This window comes from Sarcophilus harrisii, chromosome 2, assembly GCF_902635505.1.
Source record: "Sarcophilus harrisii chromosome 2, mSarHar1.11, whole genome shotgun sequence".
In the NCBI taxonomy this organism is placed as follows: Eukaryota; Metazoa; Chordata; class Mammalia; order Dasyuromorphia; family Dasyuridae; genus Sarcophilus; species Sarcophilus harrisii.
In genome coordinates this window covers 212,297,597-212,320,325 of record NC_045427.1, presented here as the reverse complement: position 1 = coordinate 212,320,325, position 22,729 = coordinate 212,297,597, and the positions used below count along the sequence as shown (strand labels likewise).

Below are 22,729 nucleotides of genomic sequence, written 5' to 3'. Positions count from 1 at the left end.
ATGTAATCTGCAAAACGTTATTTAGTCCTACCTTAAAGACCTGCAGGGAGAGAAAGCCTGCAATTTGCTGAGGCTGTTCATTTCACTTTTGAATACCTCTCATTGTTAGAAGTTTTTTCCATCAAGCCTAAACCTGCCTCTTTGCAGCTTCATTTATTTCTCCAACACACTTTTATTAAGCACAAACTATGTGCCTTAAAAAACCAAAATAGTGAATGCCCTCAAAGACCTTATATTCTAGAAATTACATGTATCCAGATAAATAAATATAAAATCTTTACAAATGAATGATAAAAAAGCATTTATGCAATGCTTATTATGGTGCAAAACACTATTAAACATTGGGAAAATAAATTTTTAAAAATCTAGATGGGCCTTGCTCCCAATGAGCTTATATTCTAATAAGGGGACAAATATAGGGAAGTAGCAAAGGGGAGGAGTGGTTCAGTTTGGAAAGTCACTGAAATGATAAGTGGAATCACAGGGATATAGATTGATACTATTTCTAAAAGAATGATTATACTGATTTGATTAAGATAGCAGTGATTGGAGAATGTATCTCATATCTTACAGTGAATGTATCACTTAGAGAGTGAGAGAATGGATAATGATTGGTTGTAAGATGGTTGGTTGGGTGTGTAGTGATGAAGATGGCTGGAACTGACTTTCATATAGTGGGCCTTGAGGAATACTTGACAGTTTGAGACATCATGGGCCGTAAAACAAGAGTTCTAGAGCTGTCTTCAGGACATGGTCTTTTGATTCAATGAAAAGAGTGATAGCTAAGGTAAAGAATAAGCAGTATTTTGGGAGGAGATCACTAGAAACTAGGGAATCAGAACAGGATTGATGTGGGAGGTAGCATTTGAACTGAGTCTTGAAGGAAACTACAAACTCTAAGAAGCAAGTAGGTAGAGCATCATAAGAGTAGGAAGCAGATTATGCAAAGACAGAGAGGTAGAAGGCAGAATGCAGTTTATGAGGAATGAAAAAAATGATAAAAAAGCATTTACTATGTTAAGGAAACTATGAGCCACTCTAGAAATATGAATAGTAAATTGAGACAACCCCTGCTCTCAACGAGCTTAACATTCTAATAGGGAGAATAGTAATCAAGCAAATAAGCTTTTAGCTAGGAACGTTCTGGGATGATGAGTTGAGCAATAAATCTATGGAACAACCTGGCCTTTCCAGAAACAAGGAAGTATTGATTTGAGTAACTTTTCCAGTGTTAATCTTGGTGAATGAAAGGGAAGGGAAGAAGCATAGTCCCAGAGTAGGAGTTTGGAGCTAAGAGACTTAACCCCATTGGGTATGGTCTTAGGAGATCAGTCTGAAGGCATGAACAGCAGCAACATAAAATAGCAAATAAGCCAGTTTGTTGAGAATATAGAGTGGAACTTTGTTCCTTGGTGTGTCCTCAGGGCTTATGAGCAAGGTTGCAGAATTTGGAAATTGGCACTACTTCTAAATAAACTAAGGAGCAGCAACATTAATCAATATGACCAGATCTCTTTTTTAAAAATTACCTTTTTTAAAAAAAAAAAAGTAATTTTGCAAAGCCAATGGTTACATTAATTGTGTATAAAAGCATGTGCAATATTCCATATCTTTAGTCCTACAAATTAGCCAAAAAGTGAGGTAAATACATATATTCAAACTTTCTATGATGCCAAGTTTGGTCATTGTCATTGTGGAACATTCAGTTTTATTCTTTTGTTCTTTCCATTTGCATGGTACAATAGTATCTTCAACAGTTTCCCTCCTCCCCCTTTCTGCCAAGTCTAAGGAACTCTAATTGATTTGATTCACTTCCCTTTTCCCATCAGTATTTTTTTCAGACTATCCACATTCTCTGAGTCTCAGAACCATAGGAAATGATAGCAATTCTTCAGTGTCAAGCAATGAGACTTTCTTGTCACAAATTAAATTGAGTCTCAGTGGCATTATATTGTTGCAGTGTTGTGGTTACTCATTATTAATATAATCATAAAGGAAGTTGATTCATTGTGTTGATTTTTCAAGTCTGTTTCTATTTCTTCTCATTCCTGTTCTTACCGTTCCTATACTTGGCCTCTTAGGGTACGAGATTTAGGATTTTAAAATACCCTGGAAATAATCCAGCTCCACCATCCCCCATTTTATAAATCAACCAGGAAACTAAAACCCAGAAAACTTAGTCAATGAATCAATAAACATGAATTAAGTACCTCTTATGTGTGGGCTCCTACTATGTCCCAAGCAATAGGGATACAAAGAAAGGCAGAAGATTATTCCTGCTCTTAAAGAGCTGTGTTAATTGTTTCCTTGATCTCCAAGGAATCCAGTGGAGAAGACAATTGGCAAATAAAGATGTACAAACACAGTATAGACAGGATAAATTGAACATATTCAACAAAGAGAAGGCACTAGAATTTAAAAGGATTAGGAAAGATTTCCTGTAGAAGGTTGGGTTTTGGCTGGACTTAAAAAAAAAAAAAAAAAAAAAACAGAAGGTCAAATGGTTTCCTTAGCAGAATTGGGATTTGAATCCACATTTACTGCTTCCTGGTCTCTTGCTCTTTCGCCTTTAATAAATACAGAAGAAATTCACAGGCTCAGTCTGTATCTCTATCCTAAAACACATCCTTTTTTTTTTTTTTTTTACATTCATCCATCCCTTTAGTAAATAGAGCTGGCTAGTGAGAATATATGTATTCACCTAGCATCAGCCAGAGGATCAGAGATCTTAAGGCTGGAAGGGACCCAAACCTCTGCCTTCAGGTGGGTAAGTGACACTTAAACAATGAGGCAACTGAAGATCAGAGAGGTTGAGTCTTACCCTGTGTCACCCAGCTGGTTTATAACAGAGTGGGAGTCTGCACCCTCTGTGCCTGGCCTCCCATCCACTGCCCTTTGCACAGAATCGTCTGCCTCCAGCCCTCCCTTAGACAGCACTTGTTTCTGAACCTCATCTCAGCTTTTCTCTCTCTCCCTGAATAGAGACATGCCAAGCCAGGCCCGGGAACTAGTGGACAAAATGAAGAACAGCTTGGTGAGTCTTTGGGGCCACCATTAGGAAAATATGGAGGTGACCTGGGTTAGGGAAGGCCATGGGATTCTCCTCCACCTTCATCTTCTGCATCTCTCAGAGAACACCCCAAGTAAACATAGTCACAGAACCAAAAAGGGATCCAGAATGTGTTAAACTTTGCTTCCCTTCCCCATGAGGTTAATTATCTCTCCTCTCCTAATACTATGCCCTTGGAAGAAGAGAAGATGCAGTCGATAAAACAATCAGATTGGCAAGGGACTGTCTCCCTGGCCCTGGACTTTATCTCTTTCCCACCTCAACTCGGATTTTGCTTCACTGAAACCTGTTTATGTAAAGGCTGCATTCTAAAAATAGAATTCTCATTCCATGCTTCCTCTTTCTCCCTCCTTCAGCTCTTTAGCCCTGTTCTCTGAAACCTTGCAGGCACATTTTTTTCTCCATGATTTAGTCTTTGGAATTTAGCTCCTGATAATAACAGCAAGAATCCTGTTATGGCAGCAGCTAAAGAGGGAGCAAGCTTCCCATTTCTGCTCTAGGACCTCAATGAGTCTTATCAAGTACCACAATGCAGGAGATCTCCTCTTTCCCTCAATTCCTCTTGTATAAACATCAGTTCCTTCCCTCTCTCTGTTTATTCTTTCTTCTTTATAGAGACATCTTGGAAGGTTTGCTCATATTTTCATTTTCCTCTTTTAGCCCCAGTATCATACCAGTTGGAACACCTTAGGTCATCTCTAGTCATTCCAACAGCTGCAGCTTTCTGAAGGGAATTTCAGTATAAAATCTGTTCCCCACTGCCCTGATAAATGCACCTGTGCCATAACACTTTGTGGTGCTTAGTCCCAGTGGATTATTATGGAGCAACAAATTCTGGGTTCCCCTCATCATTCGCTTCAGGATCAGTCCCAAGAAGAGCCAGTCTTCCTAGGGTCTTATTCTAAAATGAAAAGTGGAAGAAAACTTGCTAGGGGTTGACTCCCAAATAGCAATATTATACAGCCCCCTCACACCTCTGTGTTCTAAACGTCTGGGTCTTCAATCTCTCAGGAAATCAACCTGGCAGAAGACTGGAAGCTGATCACGATCTTTGTTGGAAGCAATGACCTCTGTCTGTACTGTGAAAACCCGGTAAGTACAAGCTCAAACCCACACCAAAGAGACCTGATACCTAATGCTTCGTGACTCCCCTCTTCTACAAAACTATAATCAATCATTCCAAGGTTTGTAAACACTCCATTTAGCAAGTCTTAGTTTCCTGTCTTCCCTAAATATCCACAATCCTCTATTCTCCAATTTAGAACTGCTGAGCAATGCTTCCCTGGAAAGGTATCTTCATCAATTGAAAATGTGGAGGTATAAAGTACATTTTCTTACACTGATGTATACAGTTAATACTAATGTCTAAGACATTCAGTTCTACTCAACAAGCATATATTAAGTATCTGCTAATGGCAGGTACTGTTCTAGTCCCAGAATATAGAAAAACAAAAAAGAAGCAGTCCTTTGCCTTTGAGAGGAGCTTGCTTTTTACCTGGGGGAGGAGATGAATTCTCATGTAGTTATCTCTGCCTTCAATCTCTGGGCTCATTAGTTCATTCAACCTACATTCTTTTTTTTTTTTTTTTTTTTTAATTTTATTTAATAGCCTTTTATTTACAGGATATATACATGGGTAACTTTACAGCATTAACAATTGCCAAACTTCTTGTTCCAGTTTTTCACCTCTTACCCCCCCCCACCCCCTCCCCTAAATGGCAGGATGACCAGTAGATGTTAAATAAATTTACTAAGACATCATAACAAAAACAATAACTTCAAAGCATTATCCCTATAAACCTAGAGTATATCTTTCCACAATTACATACAGAATAAGGGAGGAGGAATAGAAAACAAAATTGTTTTGCAATATTGTGTTGGACTGATCCTTCAAGTACATTGGCCCAATACTAGTAAGTCTACAAACACCACTGAAAGAGAAATAAAATCTGTTAATATAAACTATTCAAGGACACATCATATTGAATGGTTTCATGAATTTTTTAAAAGATTTTTTAAATCTTACCTAGTATTTTGTTTTTTCTCCGGTTTCTTGTAAAAAAAAAAAATTTAGTCTTTTCCCAAAAAAATTTTGAATTCCAAATTCTCTCCCTTTCCTTCCCTCCCCACATTGAGGAGGCAAACAATTTGACATAGGTTATACATGTATAGTTATGCAAAACACATTTTCATCTTTTGTAATATTGTTAACTACTACTTGTCCTTGGATAAGAAACCCTGCATGCAGTTTTACCTATCATCTTTCTTCCCCATCTCCTGCCCTTGAACAGGGAATGTTTTCTTATTCCAATAACAAATCTTGCTGTTTGCATTCCAATTGCCCCCTTCTACCTTGATCACTTTTTTTCTCTACCATGAAATGCTTTACTTACCTATCCTAAGCTCCTGTCCATCAACAGAATGCTGATTAGCTATGTACTTTAAGCCGGCCTGAAAGGTTATAAAAAATAAATAAATAAATCAGTACCCTAGAAAGGTAAATCTGCAAGAACAGCATTCCTTAGAATGCTAATAAACCTTTTTGCTTTCAGTTTTCTACCTTTGATCCACAGCTTTCAGACCCCTACTCATGGGTATGTCTTTCCAAAGACATCAAGAGAATTCTGTAATAGGAATTGGAATTGAACTAGGAATAGGAAATGAAAAAAGTAGGCTCAAACTTAGGCTATAGTGGAATTTAAGCACATGTACAAGATATTCATATGTTAAAGACAACTCAACTCCTATTACTGTAGGTCATGGAAGTCCTTTCTCTCTTTCTAGAATCCTTATGCAGTTTCCTGTGTGTGCATCATTTCTGCTAGAAGAGTTATTCAGCTGCATTCCCAGACTTATTCTTCTCCATAACCTGATTCTCTCTTCTTCTGCTTGGAATCATGCTGGTTAATATCACTTCCTCTCATGGATGACTGTCTCTGAATCCATTCTGTCTTAGTTTTTAATCTCTATTTTCCCACTAGATACATTATGTTCAATATCTCTTCCCAGCCCAGGAATTCCCCTTCAAAACTACATAATCTAGAAAAATTCTCTCTCACATCCCTCCCTCTTCCACAAGCAATTTCTAGCTTGCAATCTCTCCCACTCTCAAATTGCTGAAATTCATCCAGGTCTTAGCTATTTAAAATCCTCAAAGGCATGGCTAATTTGTTTGCTCAATCACGTTGTTCCCTTCTTAAATCAATTAGATTTGTGTTCATACCTCATAAAGGAATCTGAAGGTATTACAATTTGTTGATGCCTTAAAACCTTAATGATGTATGACTACATTCTGTTACTACACCAGTAGAGGAGAGGGGTTAAGGAAAGGCAAGAATCACATCCAACCTCCCATACATACTTAGCACTATGTAATGGGCAATGTTTCAGGTGCTATGAGTAAATGGTATCTTTCCACAAAGAAGCTTGCCTTTTAAAGCAAGAAACAGCATGCACACAGATAAGGAGATATCAAATACATATAAAGCAGTTTCAGAGGGGACAGTGGAGGTAACTAGAGAGAAAGATCAGAGGAAAGCCTCATATAGGAAATAGCATGTGTAGTAGGTACTTAAGGAATACTTGTTGAACAAACAGTGAATGGAGGAAAGGGCATGGATTTCTTATACAGATACCTAGTTTCTAAATCTTAATATGTCAGTAACTCAAGGCAGTAGTGGAAGGAACCCTAGATTTGGTAGAAGACGACCTGGGTTCAAATGATGAGTTATGTAATGATCTAAGTAAAATAAAATAGTAAATTAAGTAAAATAAAGAGATTGTACCTGGTGCTCTCTATAGCACCTTCTAGCCCCAAATACATGACCTTGCATTCTAAGTTTCTGAAGACATCCATTTGACTTTATTGCTCATGTTAGCAAGGTGTGATTAATGACTAAGAAACACCACCAGAATATATTAAACTCTAATCCTCTTTCCTTAGCATTTACAAAAAACCAAAACACTCAAATGCTGCCACCAGTAGGTGTGAACTCAGTCCACATCAGTTGGAAGGAAGGGCTTCAATTCTTTAAATAAACAGTAGTTCATTTCTTGATCCATTCAACCTATATCTAGGATTTGGTTTTGTTTTCCCTTTGCAAATCTTTGCTACGAGGGAATCCTCTGATCCCACATTTGTCTCTTCATTCTTTTGGAACCTGAGTCTAGCAGGCCCTGAGAAGGATTGGAAGAGTGGAGAAAAAAGATAATGAAACCCTCTGTGGAAATAAAGGATGGGGCTAGGAATATAAAGAAATCAGACCTACTTTTAGGAAAAGAACCAGCAATTACAAATGTCTTTTTCTGAAGTAACAGCAACTACTTGGAATACTTTCTTGCCAAGTTCTGCCCAGTAGAAAGCTCAGTTTCATTTCTATCTCCTGTCCCACCTCACTATATGTATGGATATTCTCCTTCCCTGATTAATCTTAAAGGAACCAAAGGTGATGAAAAGGTTTCTGGGTCTTGTTCATATTGAGAACTAGAAAATTATGGAGAATAATTTAGAGAAGTTCTTCTACTCTTCTTGAAGCTATTTTTTCCCTCTCCACCAAATTTACTTCTAGTTTCCACATCTATAGCTTTCTTCTGTGTTTACCTGACCCCAGCTATAAACATGACACCTCCCGTCTCCTAAAATTATTGCATCAATGTTTATTAAACATATATTCTTTGCCTGGGATTTCTGAATTCAAGCTAATGAGAATTTGCTATCCTTTCTAAAACTCAAGCCATGCATTTCTTTGAATTGGTCTGCTTCACAGAGCATCAAGTCCAGATATCTTAGAGACCTTTGATCATTCTTTTTTCTTTCTCATAGAGAATGAACATGTAACAAATGACCTCTTCATTTCTTTCCCTGCAGGAAGCTCACTCGGCGAAAAATTATGTCCAGTCCCTCCAACAGGCACTAGACATCTTCTATAAAGAGGTAAAAGTTGCTATTTGTTTCTTGTAATCCCATATATTTTATTTTATGCATTTAAACATTCTTCTTTGAAAGAAACTGTATCATTATCAGCTTGGCAAAGGAGTTTATGACACACAAAAAATTAAAAAGTTCTGCCCCAATGCAAGAGAACCCAGTTGTAATAAAGGGCATCTGTATATCTCTGTACATAGTAAGAGCTCTCTTTTTTTTTTTTTTTTTTTTTTAATTTAATAGCCTTTAATTTACAGGATATATACATGGGTAACTTTACAGCATTAACAATTGCCAAACCTCTTGTTCCAATTTTTCACCTCTTACCCCCCCCACCCCCTCCCCTAAATGGCAGGATGACCAGTAGATGTTAAATATATTAAAATATAACTTAGATACACAATAAGTATACATGACCAAAACATTATTTTGCTGTACAAAAAGAATCAGACTCTGAATTATTGTACAATTAGCTTGTGAAGGAAATCAAAGATGCAGGTGTGCATAAATATAGGGACTGGGAATTCAATGTAATGGTTTTTAGTCATCTCCCAGAGTTCTTTTTCTGGGTATAGCTAGTTCAGTTCATTACTGCTCCATTAGAAATGATTTGGTTGATCTCGTTGCTGAGGATGGCCTGATCTATCAGGACTGGTCATCATCTAGTATTGTTGTTGAAGTATATAATGATCTCCTGGTCCTGCTCATTTCACTTAGCATCAGTTCGTGTAAGTCTCTCCAGGCCTTTCTGAAATCATCCTGTTGGTCATTTCTTACAGAACAGTAATATTCCATAATTTTCATATACCACAATTTATTCAGCCATTCTCCAACTGATGGACATCCATTCAGTTTCCAGTTTCTAGCCACTTCAAAAATATAGTAAGAGCTCTCATGGGCATTCCCCTCACATCATTGAAGAACTATATGATCAGAAGAAAAGATGGGATGGTCATGTGGTAAAGGTAAGGTATGACAGGTTGATGGCTTGAAGTGCTCCACTAGTATCCTCATAATGCCAGGGTAAAGTGAAGAAGACCTGCAACATATTAAGTAGACCCTCCTTTTTCTCTTCCTTACCTTCCCTATCACAAACTGCTTGAAGAAAGTGAACAATAATTACCCAACATGTGCCCATCAAGTTGGTTTGCCAACTTGAATGGGTTGCACATTCCTTTCAAAAGCAAAATAAAGGAAAGCATGTAGTTGAGAAGATGTTAAAATAGTTTAGATCTGGCCTATTCAAATAAGTTATTGATGCCCCAAATTAGGAAACTGATAAAAATACGAAAACTTGATTTCATGTTTGCTTTTGAAAAAAGCACTAACGAGTCAGAGATCCTCGGTTGAAATCCTCTCTCTGACAATCACCACCCATTTGACCTTGAGCAATTCCCTTAACCATGGTGAGCCTCACTTTCCCCAGGAAGAGGACTTTATGATTTTTGAGTTATCTTTCAGCTCCAGATTCATTTTCAACATAGACTTTATTTCCTAAGGAAGTTTAATGAGTTTAATTAAAGCACCACAATGAGAAGGCCATGAAAGCCTCAAATCACCTCAGTCAACAAATAATTTTTCTTCTTACCAAGTGGAGAAACATGACAGCCAAAGGCAACATCGATTTGGAGTATTGGGATTGCTGCCAAAAAGGATGACTGAGAGAATATACAAAACTGCTTACTCACAGACCTTTAAAAAAATCTTCTATAGATTCCTTTAGAGAATGATTTATTTTTGTAAGGAAAAAAAAGTATCTTTAATGAAATCATAAGAAGGGAATAGTCAGGTTTTCTTAAATGATAATATCTAGGAGACTATTTTATAGTCACACAAATGACTAAAAGATATAGAGAATACAAGAGTCCATTTATTGTACTTAATGTTCATGCAAATATGCATTTAATTTGACTGACCAAAATTTCACTATGAAGTTTCTCCTTTAAAACACTATCCTCCATGCTTGTGTTAATATTACAGCTCATTTCTCAAAAATAAATAATTACAAATCACTTTGTTTAACAATCCACAAATTATTAATTACAAGTCAGACATAAAACAAATAATATAAAACATGCTTGTATAAAATATTTGCCCCTGTCCTGGCAAAAGTCCAGCATGGAATATAAATTTAAGAAGGAGTCACTATAGAAAACCTCCAGATTTTCCTATTTATAAATGTTTTATTGATTGTGTCAAAGCCTAAAATGTTTCAAGGTCTTCTCAATTGATTTCTAGAGGAAATCTCTAAAAGAGTTCATTCTAGTTATTCACAAGTAAAATACCAAAAGGATGCTTGCTGTCTAGACTTTTATACAGTTTGATGGACAACCAATAGAATTAGACCTTTACTACATATGTTTTGGAAAAACTCTGCAGATGGCTTTGTAGAGTATGAAGATGACATTAGATTGCACGTGGGAAATTGTGCAATCCTTTTTGACAATCTTAAGCTACTTCCTTAAAAAAAAAACCACCTTTGTCAATATATATAATTTTCCCATTACACTAGATGATTGCAATTCATAGAATATAACAATCTCTGAAGAGTCAGAATTGTAAGAATCCTAAAGGGCATAGGTAGACAGCAGTCATAAACTGATTGTTATGTATTACTCACCATGATTTTCACAAGGAGAGGTGTTAAAGATGTAGAACAGAGAGTGGACTAATTGTGTAAGGAGAATGAATGGATAGAGACTATAGGGCTGACTGCATTGTACCTGTATAGAGAAAAGCCTTCATTCAGCTCATCAGAGTCCATCTCTGTAGAGGATTAATGGGAATACATGGAAAATAAGAGTTGTACAGTATGAGAAAGCATGGCTGCGTTAATGTCTGTGATGCTGGAGGAAGAGGCTCCATAGAAGAGAGTTTTCTTGGACTTCTATTCCATGCAGGAACAGTGACAGATACTTTTTATGAGCATGCTTCTCTTTGTTTTGAGACTCATTTGTTACTGTAATCATGGATTGCTGAGCAAACTGGTCTCTTTTATATATTTCAAGGAATCCTATATGATATTAATATATGGTCGGAAGACAGCCTTTTGGAGAACTTTTAAGGTGACATTTTGGTCAACCAAATCTAATGTATTTTTGTAGTCAGCCAGTCAAGGAGAGAGGGGTCTATAGGAGAGAAGGAATGTTCTTTGAAAATTACAGTGATGTCATTTACCACACAACTGATGCCTTTCAAGAGTAATCAATATGACTGCTGCTAAAAATCTTAATATATCTTTAGTCTTATCTTGGAACGTGACCTGGATCACTTCTCTAAAACCACCCTAATCCAGGCTTAAATAACATACTAACCCAGGCTATCAGACACCCTTGTATAAAAAGCACAAGCTCAGACTCATCAAAAATGAAGAGCAGGGATTAGACAGGGAGGATTGGGAAGACTAAGAGAAGCAGATGCAAATGACAGATGACTGGAATAAAAGAAGGGTGGACAGGAAGATAATATAACAAATGTTTATTAACAACTCTGCTAAACATTGGGAGGAGATACAAAATTTAGATAAAACAGTCCCTGCCCTCAAGGAACTATGGAGGAACAAGACATCAATGCAAGTAGTTATAATGCACAACATGTGATAAATGTACTGAGATGCAAAGCAAAGTAGTATGTGAGGTTTGAGAGGAAGATTGTTACTTATAAGGAAGATTTCCTAGGAAAGATTCCAACACATAATTACTAATACCTTAGAGTGAAGTAGTTTCATTGGGGCAGAAAGTGTCTTACTCATCTTTAAATCCACAGTGAAACCTAGAAAAATGACTCACATGGTAGGCATTTAGTGCTATTTTTATTGGTCTGGAAGAGAGAAAGAAAAAGATAATAGGCAAAGAGTAAAGGAGGGTTGTATCTAGGATATACTGCGACATATTCAACATATATAGGACTGCTTGCCATCTAGGGGAGAGGGTGGAGGAAGAGAGGTGAAAAATTGGAACAGAAGTGAGTGCAAGGGATAATGTTGTAAAAAATTACCCTGGCATGGGTTCTGTCAATAAAAAGTTATTATTTAAAAAAAAAAAAAAAAAAAAAAAAAGAGTAAATGAGGGGACACTCCAGGCAGAGTATGGGCAAAGACTGAGGAATAAATGAATTCCATGCTTGTCTCATGGTATAGATTGTAGAGGGAGGGAGCTGTATAGAGCAGGAGATTAGTTTTTCTCTATTTACACACGCCCAAAGTAACATAAGGCAACAGGTATAATACAAAGCCAGCAGAGTTCACAAGAAAAAGCTTACTCACTGAAATTAGGGGAGGAGTTTTGTAGAATTTTACCATTCTATGACTAGTGAGTGTTCTTAGACAATAAAAAATAAGGGATTGTAGGTAGAATGACTTAATATTATGAGTCCTGCACAATTTCAGTGATGATGACGATGGTGATATGAACATAACCAATTTTATAAGAATAAAATTAATAAACATTAAATTATTTGAAAGAATTACTCCAAATTTTCTTCCAATCTTTGGCAATGTTAGTACATGCATACATTATGTGGTTGTTAAGTTATTTCCTTGAAGTTCATCCTCAAAAATCAATAACTCAAAAAGCACAAACAATTTTATAGCACTTGTTCCCCATTGCTATGTTGTCCTCCAGAAATACTCAGTTTTTTATGCCACCAAAAAAGTATTTCTTCCATATGGTCCCACTATCTTTGTATTTCACCATTTTAATTTAGTTTTACTATAAAGGAAATATGAGATGTGCAAATCTAGAGCTATCTCCATTCCAAGCGTCCAAATGGGTACCTAGTCGGTGGTAATCCCTATACATCCCTGAACTCTGGATCCCCATCCAACCCAGTACAATGTAAGATGCCTTATATTTCTGGTGTCTAGCACACAGAAGATACTCAGTAAACATCCTCATTACTAATTCCTTCTTGTGCACATTGGACCAACCTCTCTTCAACATTGGTAGAGATATTTTTCATAGAAGAAGAGTATTTATTCCTCTGGTGTCTATTGACCCAAATAGTTCCCTGGCCATCCTAGGCTCAAGGGATGTGATGAAACAATTCAAAGAAATAACCCCACTCTTCCATTGTGACTCATTTGTTTTGAGTGAACTAGTAGTACCTTTTCACATAGGGAAAAGGCTATGAGTAAGCTACAAATCCCTAAAATCAGTTTTATGGGCTTACAAGGGACCTAATAGTATTAGCTGATCTGCCATGAATTTCAAGGCTTGAAACCCATTTTCACCAAATTAAATGGTTGGCTCAGTGAACTATCTCAAGGCCTCTCCTGTAGAAGAGCTTTATAAACAAGACTAGTCTTGGCAGTTGTCAAATAGGTGGATGATTATTTTCTGGGTCTTTACAGCTCCAGTTTCAGCACCCTTCAACTTGAATTGTCCTTTATCCTGGAATTATCTATCCTATTTAAATTGACCAATCATTCAACAGAGGGCTGTCCTAAAATAGATGTCTAATAAAATAATTCATAACAAAGAGTACAAATTCTTGAGACCAAGCATAATAAGGGATGTTTGCATATGTAAATTATAAACTCCAAAATCTGTCCTCTAATAGGAAAATTTTAATCATCAATGATGATAGAATATATGGGTGAGGTGGAAAGGGAAATGTCTCCTAGCATGCATCATATCATCATGTCTGTCCGTCTAGTTGACCTTGATTATATTCCAATTTAGTCATTCTTCCAAATCCAATCAAATGCCATCTCAAATCCTACCTTCATCTTAATGGATCCTTAAGTAATGGAACAGAGCATGAGCTAATTATGAAACTGGTACCAACCTTCTACCCTGCCTGTCTGTAAGTGCCCATCCAACACTACTTTAAGTCACTCCTCAGGAAAAGCTAGCTGTTTTTTCCACAGAAAGCTCCTTGTTATTTTCATATAATTCCCAAATTAGATATGGAGGCCATCTCATTTTTAGAATATGTGGTTTTTTCCAGATGAATTTTCCATGTTCAGCAGAAAACAATGATGATGTACTTGCTTTATTTGCCAAAATTAATTTGAGAAGACACTTTCAAAGTCACAGACAGTGAGCCAGCTGCAATTCCACAGGTCAATAAAAGATATTTGAGGGATGTCTGTCCTGTTTTAATAGGCTAGGCGACATTTTTAAAAACAATAGTCATCCAAATTATTTTATTAAATGAAACAGCCTATCTTGCCTATCCTATTTTCTTCCATGAAAAATCCATGGAACAATGGAAAGAGCACTGGCATTAAAATCAGACAGGCCTAGGTTCAAATACTGCCTCTGATATGACCTGTGATTTAGACAAATCACTTAACTTCATAGATTTCAGTGTCTTCCTCTGTAAATTAAGGGCTTGCTGACCAGGAGAGTGACTATCATTCCAACTACTAGAAGGCTGAGGCTAGAGGCCTGTTCTGAGCTATAGTAGGCTAAGCCAGTCTGCTATCTGCACTCTTTTACCAATATGGCAAACACCTTGGAGTTGGGGTCTGCCAGGCTGCCTAAAGAGGAACAAACCAGCCCAAGTTAGAAACAGAATAGAACAGATCAAAATTCCTCATATTATCAATAGTAGTACTGTGGTTGTGAGTAGCTGCTATACTTCCAGACTGGGCAGGATAAGGAAAACCAGACTCAAAAATAAATTAAATTTTTATAAGTGAAGGGTTTGACTAAAGGGTTTCTGAGGTCCCTTCAAATTTCAACTCCGTGATCCTTTGATTCTCTGTTTGATCAACATGTTACAATGGCTAGAAGGCTGAACTTGGGATTAGAAAGTCTTGGTTCAAATCCTCTCTCTGACCTTTACCAATTGTGCAATAATGGGCAAATCACTTAACCTTGAGCTTTCATTTCCTCATCTGTAAATGGGCACTAATAATATCTGTAGTATCCAACTCGTTAGATTGTTTTGAGGCTCAAAAATTTTTAAATATGATTTAATGTACATTAACGTGTAACTTAAAAACTTTTTACTGATTAAATGATATTCATTAGGTTGGAGGAAAAGGAAAAATTTACATGAATTTTTTTTTCTTTTTTCTCTTTAAACTATATTATTTTGAAATACAAATGCGAGTTCTCATCACTGAAAAAATCTTTGAAGTTATGTTTCTTCCTTTTTCTGTATATTTCTTTTTTGGTCTGTACTAATAACCATTTTCTAAATCAATCCATATGCACACTTTATTCTTGAAGCAATTGTGATCAGTCCTCTCCCAAAATAGAGCATGATTTTATATAGAAACTTGAACATAATGCTCAATTTTTGTTTGTTTGATTTTTGGTTTTATGGTTTTTTTGTTGATGCTCAAATTTTTTAAATGCATGAGAAAAACTTGGTTAGAGAAAAAAAACATGATCTGTATGTCAGTTACCACAAAAATAGTTATGGATTTTTTTTCATTTTGTATTTTAACTATTTGGTCATAGAATAGGGACTTTTAAAATACTTCTTTCAGTCAAATCAACACAAACTATTTAAAATATTGAGTTCTGCAAATGACTCAATCTTCACCTCCCTCTTCCTTTTTAAAACAGTTACATGAATATTTTATTTCAGATATTATATGAAGGGAAAACAGACTCAGTGTTAGGTTGTTAAGACAGTCCTAGACCCAGAATCAAAAGATTGTTCTGAATCTAACTCTGACATTTCTCAATCAATCCATTGATCAATAAGCATTTAGTAGACATCAATCGTGTCCCAAGTATTGTGCGAAGCATGTGACATTCAAAGAAAAACAGTGAGACAGTTCTTTGCCTTAAAGAGCTTATAGCTTATGTTAGGGGAACACCATGTTACACAAGAGGAAATCTAGGATATGGATGAAATAAATCCACAGTGATGATGGGGGGGTGGGGGGGACACAAACAACTGTGGGAAAGACCTCTGGAAGAAGGTGCAATCTGAGCCACATCTAGCTAGAGCTTCCAAGAGACAGAGAGATGAGAAGGAAGAACATTCTGGCCATGTAGTAACCCAGAGGTGAGAAGATGGAATGTTGCAATCAGCCTTACAAAAATAGACTAAAGGGGCAACAAGGTGGCTCAGTGGATAGAGCATGAGCCCTGAAGTCAGGAGTACCTGAGTTTAAATCTGGTCTCAGACACTTAACACTTCCTGGCTTTGTAATTCTGGCCAAGTCACTTAACCCCAATTGCCTCAGCAAAAAAAAGCAAAACAAAATAGATTAAAGCCATACCAGAAAGGGCTTCAAATGATCAACAGAAGAATGTAATTTTTAATTAAAGGCAATGAGGAATCTCTGAAATTTCTTAACCAGAAGGTGACATGGTAAAAATCTATGTTATATGACTGTCTTGAAAAGTGTGGGAGGTAGATGAGTTAGACATATGATCTTGGGTGAACTATGTAAATAAAATGAAGCTTAGTTCCCTTATCTAGAAGTGAAGTTAATGTAAATTCTACTGCCTGCCTCACAAGGGTGTTATTTTTTTTTAATTTAATAGCCTTTTATTTACAGGTTATATGTATAGGTAACTTTACAGCATTGACAATTGCCAAACCTCTTCACAAGGGTGTTATAAGAAAAGTATTTCATGTACTACAAAAGAGTATATAAATGTGAACTATTATTATTGTACTCTTTATTCCATGAATATTTGTATCTTTATATAAAGGGTTATTTTGCTGCTATTGAAATTAACAATATTTAATCATCTCATTTAAAATGTTTTAAACCAATATTTTCATTTTCTTTGAAAAATTGATTTGTTTAAACTAAACATTCCTTTAGTTGCTACTCTGCCTCCCATTAAATTTATCACACAATAAGTAAAGTTTAAAATTTATCACAGTAAAACTCAAGAGTCCATCAAGTCATTTTGATAGGATCTAACTGTAACTTTGGTCTTCAGTTTTTTCTTCTCTAATATGAAGGTTCAACAACTAGATGACCTCTAAAACTCCTTCAGCACTACAGCTATGATCTCCAAGATCCTTTCCAGTTCTCATATTCTGTGATTTCATAAGATTCTTTCCTCATTCCTTTTGCTATTCTTAAGAGAATCAACAAAACCCATTCTTGTATTTTCTACAGCTACCTCGAACCTTCATCAACATAGTAGAAATTATGGAGTTGGTTGGTCTACGCCAGATACAAGGAGAAGAATGTAAAGTGAAAACCGAGTAAGTGGCCAAACATATTTCTAGCAAGTCCCTAAACTAGTAGAGTCCCGGGAAAAACAGGACAGGAAACCACCTGAAAAGAAGTTTAATGGATATCGCCAGCTTCAAGGTATAAGCCTCTTGGGTAAAACAAAGCCAGGCTGGGCACTAGCCAATCTGAGCTAGATTTTAGTGGAACCTTTTATCTTCGGGCTTCTTATTCCACAGATCCATTTGCCCTTGCTTTGGACATTTGCTGGATAATTCTCCTGAATTGCAAGAAATGAAGAACATTAATAGACACTTCCAAGTAAGTTTCCAAATTTTTCTTTTAATGTTTTCCCTTTTTCTTGTCCCAGGAATGAATAGTTCTGAAATCATATGAGGAAAGACCCAGGTTATCTGTCCAAGAAATATTTTTTGAGAGCAGGCCCATCAACAAGACACCAAATAGGACCAAGAAGCTATGTGAGAATTCTAGGGCAACTTTTTGCTAGTTCTGTGTGATTCTGAACAAGTGATTCAACCTCTCTGGGCTTCAGTACCATTCAATGTAAAGAGAAAAGGTTGGAGTAGAAGATTTGTAGGGTTCTTTCCAGCTCTAAAACTTTGATTCCAGCAAGAGGGAGACCTGGCCAGTGATAATACACAATACCCATGAAACCTAGTTAAAGTGAAATATTTTCAGTTGTTGCTCTCCTGACCTAAATAAACAAATAAAATCTTCCAATGGATATAGTACATAATTTGTATGTATTGCAAAGGAAAATAGCAGATTACAGTGAACAGGGATTCTGCCTCAGAATTAGGAACACTGAGGTTCAGGACCCACCTTTGGCCTACATGTACTGCTAATAAACTCTCCAAGGCTTCTTCTTGGAGGAAAAGCAGTTGCTACTATACATCAGCAGAGGGAGTTTCCTTCCTGGGGAGTAGTTACCTATATCTATGAATCCTATGTGTGGAACAAATATATGTGTATGTATGTATTGTATAAATATTAATTATACTTAGATATCATATTGTCAATTATTAACATAATACACTTATATTGATATAATATGTGCATATATATTATTATTACCTACACATTTGTATTCATATGCTTATTTGCATACATGTTTCCTTGCCAGAAGGATACCAGCTCTTTTGAGGGTTAGCCTGAAAAGTGTACAAAGGAAGAGATAGGAGAACCAGCCTATTTCCATCCCTCACTCCCTTTTCTTTCTTATTGCCTTAATAGAAGTCTTAGGTATTTGGGGCACCAGCTGGTAGCTGCAGCTCTTTCCCAGTTTGCTGCCTGCCGGTGGCTCCCAGCCAGACTTACTCCCCCCAAAGCATATAGGCCAAAGATGGTTCTGATAGCCTTAATAACAGTTACCAGCCTGAACCCATGATCTAGTTCAGTCTCTATCTCATCCAGCACCCACACCCTGTCATCACATAGTCCATCACATGGACATAGGCAAGAAATGGAGATTTATGTTACTGGTGGTCTTTGGTCTTTAAAAAAAACCACTTATTATTTTGAACTTAACAAATATTAGCAAAACTCAGTGTTTAAATATATAAAGAATAAAAAGAAAATTGTATTTGAAACTGTGAACTTTATTATGTACAGATTTTAATTTGGACTTTAAATTTAACATGCTAGAACAAATCCTGCCTTGTCTGTCTATCCTTCCTTCCGAACTTCCTTCTACTCTTATATATTTTAAAATGTTTTATTGATGCACTTTTCTTAAATCATTCTTACTAATCCACAACTCCCCTTCTTTCAAATAAAAGATCTCTTGTGGCCAATAATTATGAAACAAAATAACAAATTAATAAATTGAATATATTTATAAAATATGTATTTTCTTGCACCTCTGATCAATAACTCTTCTGTGAAGATAATTGGTGGGGAAAGAGCTGGGGGGGAGAGGTAAGATATGTTTTGTCAGTAGTCCTCTGAAGTCATGATTCGTTACTACATTGATAAGAATACTAAAGTCTTTCAAAATTGTTTTCTTTTATGTTATTCAAGTAAATTGTTCTCCTGGTTTTGCTCACCTCACTAATAAGTTCATTGAAGTCTTCCAAGGTTGCTTTAAATCTGCTAGTTTTATTATTTCTAATAGTGAAATAGCAACAACAATAAGAAAAGATAATATTTACATAGTACTTAAAAGTTGACAAAATGATTTACATGCATTATTTCATTTTGTTTTCAAAACAACTTTCTAAGGCAGATGACATGATTATTTCTATTTTATAGATGAAGTTCACAGAGATTAAATGACTTTAGGGTAACACATCCGATAAACTACCTGAGTTAGGATTTAAATTAGTTCAACCACTCTTCAGCTGATGGATACCCCATCCCCATTTCCAATTCCCTGCTGCAATCCAACAGACAGCACTGTCATAAATATTTTTGTGCATGTGGTTCTTTTCCCATTGGTTTTTTTTTTTTTTTTTTACATATTCGAATATAGGTCTATCAGTAGTACCTCTTAGTCAAAGAGTAAATACATTTTAGTTATTTGGGGGGTTATATCTATAATTTATTTTCCAAAATGGTTTCATTTTCATCCTTTTTTAAAGCTGATAATAAATTACCTTTGCCAATAAATCCACCCATTCTTTCCTATTCTCCCTGATATCAATCTTCATATATTTCTTAGCTAAATTAATGCGAGAGTCTCAATTAGGCTTTATGTATCTAGTTTCTCCCTTCTCCAGACTGTTATTAGATATTGAATCATTACCATATTTATTCTCCCCATTATTCCATTCTTAATTATACCAATTTCCTATGTATGAGCCCACAATGGATTGCTATTGCCCATTAGATCAAGCACAAGCTGAGTCTGTCTTGGTTCAAGGTCTTGAATCACTTGGCCCCATTCAATCTAACCAACTTTATTTCTTACTGCACCTGTTTCCTACTATTTCCATACTCCTTTACATATCCAATCATGCTATTCCCCTCTTCTTGTAATTCCTACCTCACTTCTTTCTGCAATTCCAAATTCTGCCTCATCTAGCTCTAGTTCAAACTCCATCATAAAGCCTTTCCTGACTAATCCCATTTCATAAGAATTGTTTTTTTTTTTTCCAGAAATCCCCATAGCAATCATAATCTGGTCCACAGAGTATTGTATTTGACTATGTTTTCTTGTTGCATATATGTATGTGTGTGTGTTTATTATTTTTTAAAATAACTTTTAATGATATTTTGGGGTGTTTTTTTTTCTATTATTTTCCTCTCTTACCTCCAGACTGAACCATTGGGTCAAAGAAAGATAATTAAGCAAAAAATCCAATAGAGAAATCTTCTATAAAAACATATATAATTTTAATATATTTAACATGTGTTGGACTACCTGCAATCTAGGGGACGGGTTGGGGGGAAGGAGGAGATAATTTGAAACAGAAGGTTTTGCAAGGGTCAATGTTGAAAAATTATCCATGCATATGTTTTGTAAATAAAAAGCTTTAATAAAAAAAGAACCTATATAATATTCTATTCTAAAAGTCACCCATCTGTTTACCAGTAGCGATGAGATCTATTTTATTATTGCTCCTCTGGGACCTCCCCTGATTTTTTCCATTACTCAGAGTTTAATGTCCTTTTTGTGATCTTTTTTAGCCATTGTTATCTCATACATGCATTTCCTATCTCTTTCCCCCAGTTAGATATAAATTCCATGAGAATAAGAATAAAGTAACATATTCTTCAGAATGCCTAAGGCAATCACGTAATAAATGTTTCTTCAGTTCATTCAATGCCAGAGGTCTATTCTTTAGCTGGAAACTGGTGTTCTCTTTTTAGCTAAGCCAGCAGCACCCCCCCCCCCCCCCAATTTGGGTTAAATCCGAGCTCAAGAGCTTGGTCTAAATAAATATTTTTATCTCCCAACATAAAATAAGAGCAACGACCAGAACAGTGGTTATAATATCAAATTTTTTAAAAATATATTGATTAATTTTGTATAGCATTTTTTTTCCTTTCTCTTTATGTTTACCCTTTAAAAAAAAGAGAGATGATTCTTGCAGGGAGAAGAAGGGCTGGTATTCAGTAGAAAATGTAGGTGATGAAAAACAAAAGATATCAATAAAATTCTATTTTTAACAAAAGATCAAAAGTCACCATTAACACAGACAAGCAGCTTTGCTATACAGATCCCTTACAGAAGATTTGTGAGGTAGAAACCATAGACCTTCTGCCCTTTAATTTGCCCTTGCCCTTATTTGCCTAAGGCCACTTGATAGTTGTTTCAGTCATAAAGTATTTATTAAATACTGTACCTGCTGTATGGTAGACACTGTGCTCAGCACTAAGAATACAATTCAAAAATCTGATCAGTCCCTGCCCTCAAGGAGCTTACATTTTACTAAGGGAGGAACAAATCACAGATAAATAAATGCTCCCACAGAAAAATACACAGGTGGGAGAGAGATGAGAGACATTAATAACTGGGAGAATCAGAATCAGGAAAGGTCCTTTGTGGGAAGTCGTAACTCAAGCTGAGTCTTGAAACAGTAAAGACTCCTAGAAGTGGGAGGAAGAGTATTCCAGGCACAAGAAGCAGCCCAATCCAAGTTCGGCAGTAAAAGAACCTCTGACCAATCATCTAATTGCCAACAGAGCTCCCAAGTCATTAACAGAGGACTTCAGGAGGATTCAGGGTGGCCAGGAAAGTAACTAACATTTGGGACCTCTTCTCCCCATTCCCAGAGTGGCAGCTCAGTGTTGACCTATAATCGCCAATACATGGAGCGGGAGGATTTTGCTGTGGTGGTGCAGCCATTTTTTCAAACCACTGTGGTCCCATTGGATTCTGTAAGTTGGGGACTTTTGGGAGTGGAGGGAAGTAATTCTTTTTAGAGGCCTTAGGTCACATGGACTATTTCTTCTCCAAAGAGACGACTTTTATCTCCTGACTGTCAAGTTAGAGATTTGTACAGCTTGTTCTGAATTGTTCTTCAAACCTCTCTCAAGAACTGGAGATGATGATGACAGGAACAAAGTAGCAGTGGGAAATTTGGGGGGGAATGAGCTATCTAGCCATAATTTCGATGATTGTTGGTTCAACTTAGACTTGAACCATTACTCAAATGGTTAGTCCCTCTCCAAGTAACAGTGTTGAAGAACAGGAAGGAAGGGTACAAATGTCATGCAAATGGTCAGCATTTAAAGCAATGTATTAAAAGAGAAACTTCGAAACTCCATGTTTATTTTGCTTTCTCTAAGATGATAACCAACATACATGGGTTGTGGTCAAATTAGTTGCATCAATCTTTCTGAACTTCAAAGTTTAGACTGTATTTCACCTTCAAGTGTGGAAGCTTCTCTCGTTCTTGGAAGATAATCCTATTGTGTTTTCTCACAGAAAGGAAAGCCAGACCTGAGCTTCTTCTCTGTGGATTGTTTCCACTTCTCTGAGAGGGGACATGCAGAGATGGCCATCTCCCTTTGGAACAACATGGTATGCAATAGCGGGCGAGAGGGAGGAGAGACGGTTCAGCTTCACATTGAGAATGCTTTCCAGTACCTATAGTACCTCCTCTGACTTGTGGGGTCCCTTCTTTCCAAAAGCTTAATTTGACTGTAGAGCTAAGCTTATATGCCC

At 36.4% G+C, this 22,729-nt stretch overlaps 1 protein-coding gene across 1 annotated transcript in view; it reads left to right on the top strand.

Moving 5' to 3' along the window:
• PLB1 (phospholipase B1) overlaps positions 1–22,729 on the top strand; it is a 208,047-nt gene that overhangs the window by 168,849 nt on the left and 16,469 nt on the right. The window contains exons 50-56 of the mRNA XM_031951326.1: positions 2,983–3,034; positions 4,082–4,162; positions 7,938–8,003; positions 17,041–17,129; positions 17,337–17,418; positions 21,835–21,939; positions 22,490–22,585. Coding sequence (XP_031807186.1) covers positions 2,983–3,034; positions 4,082–4,162; positions 7,938–8,003; positions 17,041–17,129; positions 17,337–17,418; positions 21,835–21,939; positions 22,490–22,585 — 571 coding nt within the window. The remainder of the gene's footprint in view (positions 1–2,982; positions 3,035–4,081; positions 4,163–7,937; positions 8,004–17,040; positions 17,130–17,336; positions 17,419–21,834; positions 21,940–22,489; positions 22,586–22,729) is intronic.